Source organism: Ursus maritimus, unplaced genomic scaffold (assembly GCF_017311325.1).
Source record: "Ursus maritimus isolate PB19 unplaced genomic scaffold, ASM1731132v1 scaffold_15, whole genome shotgun sequence".
Lineage (NCBI taxonomy): Eukaryota > Metazoa > Chordata > Mammalia > Carnivora > Ursidae > Ursus > Ursus maritimus.
In genome coordinates, this window is record NW_024423897.1 from 52,016,501 (window position 1) to 52,030,962 (window position 14,462).

General features: G+C 48.1%; 1 protein-coding gene across 2 annotated transcripts in view; it reads right to left on the minus strand.

Moving 5' to 3' along the window:
* TRIO (trio Rho guanine nucleotide exchange factor) overlaps positions 1-14,462 on the minus strand; it is a 238,077-nt gene that overhangs the window by 66,883 nt on the left and 156,732 nt on the right. For both annotated transcript variants that reach the window (XM_040630542.1, XM_040630543.1), the window contains exon 33: positions 8,730-8,973. In XM_040630542.1, the coding sequence (XP_040486476.1) occupies positions 8,730-8,973 (244 nt within the window). The remainder of the gene's footprint in view (positions 1-8,729; positions 8,974-14,462) is intronic.

Consider the following 14,462-nt stretch of genomic DNA (forward strand, 5'->3'; position numbering starts at 1 on the left):
GTTTACTCTTTGGAAACTACCACCCTTGACATTTAGCGGCAAACTCCTAACTTGCACCCTTTTGACTGAATCTGGAATAAAAACACAGAAATTGGTGAAATGTTATTTACATGAATATTCCACTGTATGCTCCTGTACAGAGTTCTGTGGGAAAACGTCCATCAAAATCTCACCCCCGCCCCCGGAATCAGACAGAAACTTGTGATTTAATTTATATGAATGATTTTAAAGAATGACTGTATTCAAAGGGCACAGTTTTAGGTTTTGTTTTGTTTTGTTTTTTCTAAGTAGGTTAAATGATCTTAGAGAACTCAAGGGGTTTGGTACAGATTGCATGATCATGACTCCTACTAAAATTTAAAAATAAATAAAAACAAATGTCATTATATAGCATATTTACGAACTTTTTCTGCTGTGTTTATTTAGGATTCGGGCGACTCTTCTTCAAAAGTTTGCTTTCCATAAATGCACTCACTCTTCAGCCATCACCCGGACTGTGAGCATTCCGTGTCACGGCTAACCCCGCGTGCAGGGACAGCCAGAGACCGCCAACCCCGGGGGGCGGCTCAGGCGTGTACCACTGGGGGGCAGGCTATGTGCACACACGAAGTTCGGCATGCCCGCCACAGAGAACGACACGTGCCTCTACGTACTGGCCTGGAGTCATTTTTACAAGGCTTGACCAGGTGAAAAAAGCCAAAATGTGCTACCTTTTATGTAAGTGTGTGTTTGTATCTGCCTAACAAAATCCCCGAAGTGGAGTTTAGAAACGAATAGAGATGGTTATTTATACATGGTAAATGGGATCGTAGGACTAAGATGTCTCAGCTTACACCTTTTCATGATTTCATTTTTGATGTGAAATGTCTAAAAGGGAGTTTTTAAAATCTGCTTTTTCTTCTCTTCTTTAGACAACATTCTGTATGTGGGGCTGCTGGAATTGTGTGCAAACGGTTTGCAGCCACGTTCATGGTTCTGGGAACCGGTTCCAAAGCTTTCGTTGTGCATTTGTGCCCCTGCTGCTGCTTCAGAATCAGCTGGGACCTCTGCAGGCACTTTCCCTTCTCCCTGTAGTGGCAGCCCGGCTATCAGGATCTACAGTCCAAGCTATGAAAATCCTCACCGTTTATGGGAAAGTTAGCGCTGGGCACATAATGGCAAAATCATCCCATGCGTCTCTGAACGCAGGACGGGATGCAGAGGCAAAAGCCAAAACACACTTTGGTCTGTCTGGCCCCCACTTCTTAGGTGCTGTTTTATCAGGTGTTCTCAGAGCCATGGTCTGCTACATAAATCAGGGAGACAAGTGCCAACTCAGTGTGACTGGGATACACTGTCGTTTCCCACCGTGGACAGCACTTATGCATGGTCAAAACAATGGAAACCAGCACACAATTTTTAAAGTTTTTCACCAAACATATCATCTCTGTAATTTTTCCCGGCTTCTGCAGACCCTAATTAGAGAGAAGACATTGAAGAGAGAAACCTCAGCTTGTCTAATAAATGGCAAAGTCTGATACGGACCAGCGTCAGAGAGGAGGCAGTTGGAAAAGCAGGATGCGGAGGCCTGCGTCCTGTACCTGCGGCCACTCCCTGCCCCGCCCGTGAGTCACGAGGAGGAGAGCGTGCTCCTATTTTCCCTGGTGAACCTTCTCCCCTGATTATATTTCTCTCCCTGAACACTGTCTCATGGCCATTTAAAGCAAGTGTGGGAAGACGGTTTTCTCATTCGTTGTTTATGATTTTGCTCTGTATATAATTTTGTGATCATTTAATATGGACAATGTTAATACCTCTTCATAGTTTTTTCCTGTTTTCATAAACACTTTAATGTAAAGTTGGAACATGAAAATACCTCCAACATGAAGCATTCACAGAGTAATGGCCCACTTGTGCGGCTCCGTAATTACATGCTGCACAGCAAACGATCCTTAATCATAGGTCTTGAATTGATCACCTCGTCTTGGCTACATGGTGTTCAGGAGAAGGACCACGTCTTTGTTCCTGGTGGGGCTCTGTGTTCCTTAGCTTGTCTTCCCACAGGGATTTACATTAGCAGCTGTTCTCACAGACTAAAAACTGCTCTTTTCCAAGCTAATTTTTTCAAAAAGTATACACGTTTTCCATTACATATATTTTTAAAGACTATGTGGGCAGATACAGGTTTGAAACGTCTTTGCCTGGGGTGTGTTTTCTGATTAATTGTGGCAATCTGGCATTAAGTAAATGTCTAATACACCAGAATCACAATATAGTCGACTAAATTTTTTCATATCACTAAAGCCTTTTAAGTGCTTTAGATTTTTTTGAGAACTTTCTAGGTCATTTAAAAGTCATAAGCAGTTACAAGAGGTAGGAGACTTTGATTCACCTTTGGGGCAGTGTTTCATGATTTGGGAAAGGGGATTTGTGAGTTGAACCAATTTAAACCCAGTCATCCCCAAGATTCTTGAGGAAATGCAAGAGGCCTCAGATAGGGGAGCTGTGTTTCTGGTCACAGAGATTTCTAAAGAGGCACCTTAGTCTCTGCAGAGCTGCTGTTTTTCTGGGTGGCAGTTGTGGGGGGGATGGAGAGCACAGGATGAGGCCATGACTCCTGTCAGGAGAGGATAAGACGTCCCTCTGTGGGCTGCACTGTGCTAGGCTGATGCTGCTCTGAGAGGTGGGGGAATGGTTTGGATGGGGTTGAGGAATCTTCATACCTGCTGTATTCTGAGGAGGAAAACAGCTTTGACCTGCCTTCTCAGCCGGGGGACCAGCTGACGGTGGGCACAAGCTGGGAATGCAGGTGGCAGGGCCTCGGGTCCCTGGAAGAGGACACACCCGGTGGCCTGTGGAGTCCTTCCTTTCCACGACCGCAAACCTGAGAAGGTCCTGTCACCTGGTCTTTCTTCCACAAAATGGAGACCAAGGGACATGGAAGCTGAGACCATGGGAGAGACCTGGCCTCCTTCCAAAGTCGGGGAGTGGGTGGTGGTAGGGTGGCCACCCACAAGCAGGCGGGGCCACCAGCTCATTGAGCCCAGACGCTGAGGCAGGGAGGCTGAAGACAGAGGCTCAGATGCACTGCATTTTGGCCCTTCAGGGAAACACAGGCTATTTCTGCACCCAGCGGTTGTGGTCAGTGGTTCCCTCAGAATCAGACGTGGAGCTCTGACCTCCAGGCATGGGCTCTGGGCACATTCACTCATTCATTTTAAGAAATTACTAGTAATTCTCAGAAGCAACCTCTGGTATACAAAGTATGTTCATTTCTCTGAACTTTGACGAATGGCCCTATGAACATATCCAGATAAAGTGCGCATCTTTGAAGTGAGAGATGTAAGGTGGACCCGGACAGAGGGGATCCCAGTGAACTGTGCTGTCTGCCCAGGCAGACCCCTGCTGAGAGAGCACCCCAGGGGAGCCCACTGCCCTCCCAGGCCTCCAGGTACCGCTCCCCTCTGTGCCCACGACTCCAGGGCCCTCTCTCTGTTCTCATTTCCTCTCAGTGTGATGAAAAGCTTCTCTTCCTCCCTCATCAGTCCTGCTGTTGAGAACCTGTGTTGCCTGTACTTCCTTGATCATGTTTGTAAGTTTAGCAGCATAGCTGCACCCACTGCACGTGCTGAAATCTGTTTTAAAGTACTTGCAGTGAGTTCCTGTGGGTTTCCTTGTGGGTCTTCTGTCCCTGAGTACATCTCATTGGGACTGTGTTACCCTCAGCTTAGCCTTTGTGCTGAAACACTGGTAACTGCACCAAGATTTATTCTGTTCTCCCCTCACCTCCATGGACTCACTGGATACATTTATTTTCTTCCTTTAGGGCTTTTCATTTATTTGGTAAGCAGGGTCAGAGAATGTCAGGTAGGGGCGAGGCAGTAAGACAAACCCCTCCTGTTACCTGACACGGCACACGAGGGAGGGTGTGTGCACACCTGGGGTATGTGCACATGTGTGTGAAGCGCAGGGCCCTGTAGGACATGTCAGGAGACCGGGATTTTGCCCTCTAAGCGACAGCAAGTCACTGAAGGAAGAGGAGGCATGCAGCGCGACGGGATCTGTGCTTGAGCTACAGTAAGAGAGGACGGCACGGTGGGGCTGGGAGGTCTCCAGCGGCGACGGCGGCGCTGGACAAGAGAGTCTGTCTCAATACATTATTCAGATGAAGGTACCCAAATGTGGTGGGCATGCTCAGAGTTATCACATGACAATTCCACTTCTGGGTATACTTGCCAAAGCAGTAAAAGCAGGGACTCGAGGCACTGGAAGTGTCCTGGTCGGAGGAGCATTATTAACGATGACCGAAAGCTGGAAGCAACCCCAGTGTCCATCAGTGGACGAACAGATCAACAGACAGCAGACTCTTACTCAGCTTCAGACGGGAGGGGCATTCGGACACGTGCTACCACATGGAGGAGCCGGAGGGCATCGTGTTGGGTGAAATAAGCCAATCACAAAAGGAGAAATACTGCATGAGGACCCTCGAGGAGTCAAACTCCTAGACACAGAAAGCAGAATGGTGGCTGCCGGGGGCCAGGGGAGGGTATTGGGGATTAGTGCTCACTGGGCACAGAACTTCGGTGCATGGATGGTGGTGAAGGGACACCATGTGAAGGAACTTAATGCCCCTGAAGAGAACACTGGTTGAGATGGTAAGTTTTATGTAATGTGTATTTTACCACATAGAAAACTAATGTGGTGTCACCACCAGCTCTGCCTTCTGGCCTCGGTCGTGTGCGCCCTGCGGCAGGTGTACGAGCTGGGCTGTCACGGGACGGCAGGGAGAAACTCTCCAGCACTACCACGTATGGTCACCTGGGTTGTGAAGAGAAAAGCTGAATCACTTAGCTAGAGTAGCATAAGAAAGGGGACGTTATGAACTGGCCTCGTCAGAAAAATAAACACTGCTGATATTCCTGTTTACTTTCTGTGACCAAGACTAAGTGAATGAACAGAGAAAGGTGACAAGTTTTACAAGTTGAGACAGCAGGAAAGAAAAATCCCTTGGATTTACTAAGAGATTAAAGATAATTATGTGGTATGGATCTCAGCAGTAAATCCATACGTGATCCCCAGGGCAGCTCGGGAGACCCGTGTCTGTCAGTCCCGGCTGCGAGTCAGACTCCCCGGGCGTGGACACAGTCCCAGAGTCTAGAGCCCGGCCCAGATTCTGATGTAACACAGATGGTATGAGCCGCAAACACAAAGAAGACTGGATGAGCCGGAGGATTTGCTGAACCCTTACTCTACCTTCATGTGCTCGGTGCCCATGTTAACTTCTGTTGGAGATGCTGTGAAGAAGCTGGAATGGCAGCCAGTGCAAGACAGGAATGGAACCTCAAACATCCACGCCGCCGCTCTGTGAAGATTGCTCCCCCAGCAACCTGCCTTTGTGGGCCTTTCCCACAAGATGGAAAGCATTTTTCAACAGAATAATGTTCACACTGGAAACTAGTTTCACACATAAAACGATCTCCTTGGAAAACAAATCGAGCAATTACATGTCTTGTTCATTTTACCTTCTACTCACACCACTCAGGTTGAACAGAAAGTGAGAGACCTATTGCTCACCAATTCCAAGTATTCTCACTGTCCAACAGATTTCCCATGCTAGCAGCGCTGAAAAACCACCACATGAACCTGCGCAGCGCTCACGGTGAGGACTGGGCCCTTCTTGGATGATGTATTGATATTCACGGCACAATTTTTAAAATATCATTCACAACCAAATAGACATCTGACCTTAATAGGCATGATTTTTACGTTTGAAATTTATGGAAATTTAAGTTCTTTGGACTTGGGAATTATGAAAAAATTATTGAGGCAATAAAACTGAGGAAATTTTGGCATCAGTAAATGTGCCTCCTGCCTGGGAGGTCAGAGCAGTAAAGATCCAACACATTAAAGAAACTACCTAGAGACAGACACATAATGACAACTCCCCAACCTGCATGAGTCTGGAAGTACATGAAAGGCAAGACAACGAGCGTTCTGGGACAGTCAAGAGGAGATGCACCAGGGATGGACAGCAAGTTCTTGGAGAGAAGGGGTCACACGTAACTCCTCACTGCAGGATCCTTCAAGCCCAGCCCAGGGCCCAAAATGAGATGTCGGGTAAGCAGATGCATGTGCCTAACAGGTGTCAACAGCCCCGCACGCACCAATATGTGAGCAACGTGGTGGCATACACTCCTTTCCAAGTAAGAGCAAGAAGAAGGGCTGTGCACTGAGCTGAAGCAAATCCAGATCTCCTGCTTCCCAAGGTGGCAGTGGCCTCTGGCTCCCCAAGACTCCGTGTCTTTTTCTTGGACGTCATTCCCAGATCCTCATCCTATTTGACGAAGGTCTCTTCTCTTCTCTTCTCCTAGGTGGAGACCCTGGTCACTGCTGCCTGATTTCCTGGACCTGAACATGGACAGGACACTCTGGCAGAGGCCTGTCACAGAGCCCAAAGGAAGATTTTCCCTCCCTAATCTACGGCCCAGGTCCTAACACTGCAAGCAAACAGACAATCTTAAGAGTTTCTCTGCATTATAGAAATAATAAAAATGCAGGAAAGAAGTTAAAAATGGAGGTTTCTGAGCCCCCATCTACTGACTAGCTGTTAGTTCACAACAGGCTTTACTGAATGAAGACACACCCTCTAGTTAAAGAAAGGGCGTGACGGGGTTTCTGAGGGGCAAGGAGTACCTTCTCAGGCACTAGAGTGTCACAGAATAAGAGACAAAAGGCCCAGGCCACGAACTGGTACTTAAGCAAAAACCCAACCTCCGTAAGAACTTTTCAGGACAAAGTCAAGTGTGATAAATACATGGTTCTTGGCTAGCCTGCAACTGTGAACACCAGGCAGCAAAGAACACACCATGGGGAAGGCACATATAAAAAGAAATCTTTCAGAACAAGTGTTATTTGTAGCATGCTTAAGTTCACCAGGGCTCCTCTGTGTGAGAGAGTCGAGGGGGAAAGTTGTACTTTATTTTCAACTCCAACTCTAGGACTTAAATATATTATGCAACTTTGGAAGTACTCTGGCAATGGGTTGGCCCAACGCAGACCCCTACTGGGGCTGAAGGGCCACAGCAGGGGGCTGGGGGTGTCCAATGCTCTGAACTCACAGACAGCTTCTCCAGGATCGAAAGCCCACACCTCAGCTTTTGGCCAAAATCGGAAAATTCTCTTTCTGTTTGGATCCCTGGAGAAATGATAGCCGAATTCCTCTAGTTTCTTACTGGGGTGACATTCAGGTCACATTTAGGCCCTGAGGGATCTGGACCAGGGTTGTGCCCATAATTAATGAGGTGAGCTAATGAGTAACCGTATCCTGTGCAGCCTCACTGAGCTCAATGCAATGAGCTCAGCACTGAGCTCAGTGCGCCTCCGCAGCCAATGGATGGGCTCCGAGACAGGTCATGAAGAATGCAAAGAGCGCACAGATGACGGACGGAGGGAGTGGCCAGAATATTCCAAAATTAATAGAAAAGAACTGGAATATGGCAGAGTAGAGTGATCTTTTCTCAGGAAAACAAAGTGCATATCCCCAGATCTGGAAGAGTCTGCCATCAGCCAGAGAAACGAAGACTGTGACCGGTATGGTTCAAAGCAGATAAACTCTACACATTCTGCACTTTTCTAGAAGCTATAAATAAAAGGGCTTAAAGTCTCAACTTTGCTTTTCACTGAAATGAAACCAGCAGTCTAATAGAAATCTAGAGCAAGCTGAATATGCAATTTAAAATTTTCTAGTAGCCACAGTTTTAAAAAGTAAAAGGAAACAGGAAATTAAGACATGAATTAATTATAACAATACATTTTATTTAACTCTATAAAATATATTATCATTTCAAGCTATCATGGCTCTAAAACAGTTACACACGGCTTTTTCTGGGTCGGTCTTGAAACCTAGCATGTGTTCTACACCTGCAGAACCTCTCAGTTCAGACTGGCCACATCTGCAGTGCTCAGCAGCCACATTGGTCCGGCGGCTTGCCCGCTGGACACTGTGGACACACACGCCCTCAGACTCTTGCCAGGAGCCCATTACTGACCCACACAGACATGCATGGAAAAGCAGTCTTGCCACAGTTACCTCTAAATAAAAGAACCACCATGGGACACCAAATGCTCCTTGGTTCAAATGCCCTGTCATGTCAGGGGAAAAGTGCTTCTTTCTGGGGCCCCTGCCGTCAGAGCCATAGCGCAGCTGTCCCCAGATCCCGCCCCAACCTGCCACCGTCTCCCTCGGGGACAGCTCCATCCTGACGCTCTGTGGGGAGCCTGGGCACTTTGGTGAGTTCTGAGATACTTTATAGGGGAGAAAGGAGGCATGGCTAAACTCAGGGCTCGCATGCTCGATTTCCTGGGATTTAACGCTAACCAAATAAAGAATCCACAATGTGAAAATCTGATTAAGGAGAAGCTGAATATGACCCCACCTCCCCTACCTGCTTTCATTCCCTGGAGGAGAATGGTACCTTCTTTGTGTTCTCAATTTATGAACGACACTGGCCCAAAAAGAACAGAGCCCTTCTTGTTCTCCAAACGGATACCATTTTGGGAAACGAGGCAATCATTATTTCTGAGCAACATGTGAAATCCTCATTTCCACTCCAGCTCTTGATGGATGAGAAAGGCCCAGAGCCACAGTGATAATGACCTGAGGCATGAGTGACAAGGCTGCGAAGAAACAGGGACAGAAGCACCAGGGTCATTCCAGTGGGCACTAGCCGGCCGTGCCTCAGGATTCCTACCTTTGTGGTTGAAGATGCCCTCCATTTCCATGCTACTTCTCGAGTGGGCGATGCACAGAGATCCGCAGGGAACCAGGCCTTCTGCAGCGGGGGACCGGTCGGTGGTCCGCACCAGACACCAGTCAGGCTTGTCGTGGGGCCGCTCCAAAACCTCCACGGTCTGGCCACGGCGGATGGTCAGCTCCGTGCTGTTGCAGGCGGTGAAGTCGTGGATCACCACTGTCAGCTCGCAGCCGCCGGAAAGCTGGGGAGGGAGAGGGACACGTCAGCGAGCCCCAGCCACTGTACCTGCCGGGGTGGGGGGGCGGCGGCGCTAAGCAGGGCCAGCAACATCCTGGGGTCAGGGCAGTAACTTGCCACCGCCCAAGTGAGGGCTCTCCAGTTTCACCACCCCTTCGTCTCCCTTTGGAATTACATGGGCAATTACTGACTGTTCTTGTGTTTTAATATATGGTTATGATTTTTGAGGGTTTCACGGTCAGAATCTGATACAATTTTTCATACGAGCGTCCACATCATTTTGTGTCTGAGACATTATCATCTCCCTGCTCAGAATGTGCTATAATAATCATTTTTGAACACAGGGCAAACTAGTAAAACCTCTGTTTCAAGGCCACTTGGGGGATAACTGCACCGCAGGGTGATAACATGATAGTTCCATTTGAAATTTCACTTCCGACTTGGCGTTGGAGCACCCCATGCTGTTAGCAAGAGGGTCTTCGGCACCACTTGGGTCCAACACCGAGCAGCCGCATAGCAGGGAGACCAAAGAGGCCACGAAATCCCTACATAAGGGCAGAACATGCCTTATTCTCTCTTCGAAACCCTCCAAGAGCACCTCCCCATCCCTCCAGGACACCTCTTAGTGGGTGCTCCCATCCCCAGTCCTTTGAGCCCCCCTGCCCACACCGTGCTCCAGCACGCCGGTCCATACACTCTATGGACACTGGCTTCTTTCCTATACGCTATGTACTTTCTGGCCTGAAACTCCGTTCCTTTCTTCTCTCCTCTCACTAAGCTCACTCCCATTTTCTGCCCATTAAAACTCAACTAATGCTTAGGCCCTTTGAAGCGCATCCACGAACTTCAGAAAATACATCCACGCCATGATCTCTGCTTATAAAACAGGTGTGTGGACTTCTCGTGGCCACTTGGTTACTGTGGCCTATGCCCCATATGTCTGCCCCTCAGACTGTTCACACCATGGGGACAGCTTACACACACACACACACACACACACACACACACTCTTGCTAACACCCATCCTACACAAGAATGTTGTGAACCAGCTCCCCAACTTTGGATCGTGCCCTCGGGCTCTGCTGCCTGTTCACCATGCCCGGATGTGTCTCTGTAACCACACCTCTGCCGTCTCCCCAAGCAGACATCCCAGATAACAGCTAGACACTGTTTCCCTCATCGTTTTGGACATTTTCCTCCAAACCAGTCAGTCCAGGAGATGACTCATTACCCGCCTCCCCAATTTGTTTCTCTTCCAATGGTGCCTTTTGGATAATGGTATCACATTTAAGTCATTCAAGTTAAGAGCTCTTGCTCTCTAAACGCTCACAAATAGACCTAAGGCAGTCCCTCGGATTACTTCCTTCCTCTGCCACACATCATGTGGATTTTGTGGTGGCCTCCTGGTGGCCTCCCTACCACACTCCAGGCTCACTTTCCAAGCCATATGAGCATTAGTGGCAGTTGCCTTTTTGAAATGTGAAGCCTCCCATTCAAGCACCTTAGACCCAAACTGCAGAGCATGGGATTCAAAGCTCCCACAGCAAGGTCCCACCTGCCCTGCCAGGCACGTTTGCTGGATTCTCCTCATGTGATTCACAGCCTGGAGCGTGTCTTCCCTGACATGAGTCCATGCACTGTGTGCATGAGATCTTGTCTGCTCAGAGCTCCCACGTCCCCACTTTGTCTATTTCAAGCTCTCTCCCCATCAAAGCCCTCTAAGAAGTTGTTCCTCCATCTACCTTAGCGCCCAGTTTTTAAATAAATTGCATCTCGATTCTGAAATGAGCCATGTCTTGGGTTATGTATGTGTGTGCCCTTAGCACCAGCAAGTGGGCTTGTGGTTTTTCCATGAACTTTCCATGCCTGGTCCGTGAGGGGAGACATGGGGCCTGTCTTGGTCACCACTAAGCCCCAGTGCCAACAAGGGCAGGGAAGGGGTTTGTATAAGGCAGCGTGGATAGCCTGAACGCCCAGCTCGCCCAGTGCTCTGCATCCAGCAGCACTCCAACATTTGCAGAAGTGAAAAAGGCAAATAGGCTTGCTCTAAAAAGGAAGCCCCTGTATTTGAAAAACTGAACTAAAACGTGACTTCCCGAGCTGGCTCTGCCTGCGTTCAATGTGCCCCATGCCTGGGATCCTGCCCCTGCAGGGCAGTAGCACGGAGAACACACAGGGCGGGAGAGCAGGCGGGCTGGGCTGTGGCCGGTTGTGGGGGGGGGTGGTGGTGGTGGAAGGACCGGCTGGGCCCCACTCTGGGAAGCTCCCCCACGCCCAAAGAGACCTGGGGACCCGTGCCTCCCGCACAGGCTCACGGCCCCCGGCCCCCAGTCATGCCCCCTGCTATTCATTATCCTCCTGTTTTAACAGCCTCTCTTTTGAGAGAAAGTTTAGATATTTACAATAAGAAACACATGTCCACAAGACAACCACAGAAAGCAAAACACAACAAAACCCTTCCATAATAAAGCACAAATATCAACAAGATGAACTGTCTTTGCTAGGCCACAAAGGAAATTTCTCACGAATGTTTAATCCCCTTCTAAATTGTACAAATTCCTCTGTGGGAAACCCATGCTAAATCTTACACGGGTCTCTGTGAACAATCAAAGATGCTAATGTTAAAAAGTTAAAGGTAGAGGCCCAGGCTGGAGAATTTTCCTTGTGAAACCCCACATTATGGAAGTGGTTAATCCCTGTAACAAAAAGGAGGAATGTTTCCTGTCCCCGGGAAGGCGTGACCAGTGAAGGAGCCCCAGTAAGGAGTCCAGCATGCTGAGGCCCCGCAGGGTTCGTACGTCCTACGGCCCCCTTCGGGCCTGTTGGAGCTCTCCCACGGCCACCAGCGCCCTGCCTGGGCGTGCGTGTGCACAGCGAGGAGCCCCCTGCCCGGAGCCCTACGCCGCCAGCCCATCATCACGCTGCCTGGACATTCCTCCACCCCCCGCCCTGGGAAGCACAACTTCAAGACACATTATCTCATCACCAGCCCTTTGCTGGCTTCATTCTTGAGCGTTTTATTAATTTTTCAGACTGCTCAAAGCCACGTGGTGCATTCTGTGGGTGGGGGAAGGGTGGGAAGGAGAGAAAGGGGCTGCCCAAGGAGCGTTAAGCTCGACTTTATTTCTGGCACTGAATCCTTAGCCCCTTACAGAGTAATCAAAAACTATTGGAAACATCTGTGGACTTGACCAAGCCTAAGAAATAAAAATCAAGCCCGTTCTCACAAAGACTCTCACACTGAGTTAAAATTCTCTTTCTTAAAGACTTCAGAAAATTTACTAACAGAATCTAGCACAAGAATCTGTTTTCAAACGGAGCTAAAATTATCGTTAAAAAACACTGTATCTGCTTGGCTTTACCATAGGAATCTCCTCCACAAATCTCTGAGGGGAGGACTAATAGGATGTTTTCTAGGGCACAGAAGGCCTGCAGATTTGTCTCAATGTTCACATCTGAATATTTTAAATTTACTACAAAACCTGCCTTTAAAGCCAGTTTGCTAACTTAAAAAAACAAACTTTAAAAAATAAAAGACTTAAAATACTATTTTGAGGAAGCAATGCAAATCATTACTGCCTTTTAAGAATTAAATTCCTAAGCAGAAAAAGTTCAGATAACGAAGTGTGACTGAGATCGTACCTGCCTTCAAAGCTACCTCCAACACCAGGGACCCAATTTCATTTCTGTGCTGAGTTACCATTCCACTGATCTAGTTTAAAACTCACTTTTCCCTTCCAAGCGTACCTTGAGAATGTTTTCACAGGACCATGTTCACTTCTGTGTGTTTTATGTACTCCTATCAGGGGCTCCTTACCACATAAATGTAGTTTAGGATTGCAATTGATGAAAATCTCAGTTTCCATGACTCACATTAACTCTTGTGAAATTCACATCAGAGGACAGTCTCCCCCACCCCCCAATCTTTCTGCTTTTCTCCTTTAAAAAACAACTGTGGTGACTAAAAACCATGGCCGTGGATGGGCCTTAGTTAGCACACAGACCATGAAAACCAGCCATGAAATGCCTCCTGCAGGACCAGATCACCTCGTGTCCCTTGAAGAGGGCTCCCAGGGGAATTCCAATGACCTGGACCAACAGACAATCAGCGGAATCAAATCAGGGTCCCTCTGCCTGAATTCTCTCCAGAAAGACTGAACGTGAACAAGCTGTGGGCTTTCACCCAAAAGAATGAAACACTCATCTCTGGTCACTTGCATGTTGAATCTTCAACGATCACCACACAGAACAGATTTTTACTTTTTATGTTTTTTGGAGAAACCACGTTATATTGGTGCTTTGCCTGAACCCAGTTAAAGGCAGTAACTAAGCTGTTTCAGTCCCCACGGCTCCTCAGAGCATGCTCTCCGTGGTGCACGACAACGGGGCAGTTTGATGTTGCAGGAACACAGAGTTCTGGAGAGACAGCGGCACACACGGGGTTTGAACGACAGCTCCCAGGTGAGTTCTGGGGCAGGCTCTGCTAGAGGAAGAGGAACAGCTGCCACGGTGGACGACGCAGCCCTTGCTGCAAACGATTCGACTTCAAGAACTGAAGATCAACTGCAGGTGGGTGTCTGGCCAATTTTCTGAGAGCAATTCAAAAGGAAAGCGGCATTGTGGTCTAATAAAAGCCATTTTCTCCCAAAGAACAAAGTGTATCGACTCTGTGAACAGTCACATCCTACAGCCCAGTACGGTTCAGTCATTCAGAAACCTCACAAAAGAGTCTTGCGGTTTTGTGGAGGTTTCACACAGAGCGGACCAAAGACTGGCTGCTTGGTTCAAGGGGATTAGAGAGTACAGCTCCAGTACTGGCAACACTTACATGAGGGAGGCCACCATGGGCAGCCAGAGAGTTCCCCAAGGAAGTGCATCCTGCCCCAGGCTCCCACCCACCCAGGCTTCGCACTGAGCAACTTCGCGGAGGCTTGGGCAGCAGAGCCCACGCTCACCCCGACCCCAACGCCAAGTCCGCAGGAGAAGCCTTCACCAAAATCTGCAGCTGAGAGTCAGAGGACCACTGTCATGGGCTCTCACACACCCAGGGTACAGAAAGAAATCTCCGAGAACTGAACAAATGGTCAATAGGGTAGATTTTATATGGCTTTTAACACACACACACAAGAAATCTGTGACAGAATTTTTTTTTTTTTTCAAAAGCAGCAGCTTACCATACCTAACATTTTATCCAGAAAAGAAATACTGAGTGTGGTATTCAGGGATGTTAATTCTTTACTCTTTACTGATGTGATCACACACTGGGTTTTCTAACACGAAAATAATTCTTGGAACCAAGGCTTCCTTGGCTGTGTGATCTACATGAGGTGGAATGGAAAATTAGATGTAAAAAAAAAAAAAAAAAGACAGTTTAAAAGCCACAACTAAAAAGGGAAACTTTAAATGTAAAAAATCAGGCTACCTAGAGATAGGACAGAGATTATGTATCAGGCTTCAAGGCTTCACAGATACTGCCCTGCACCAACACCCCAT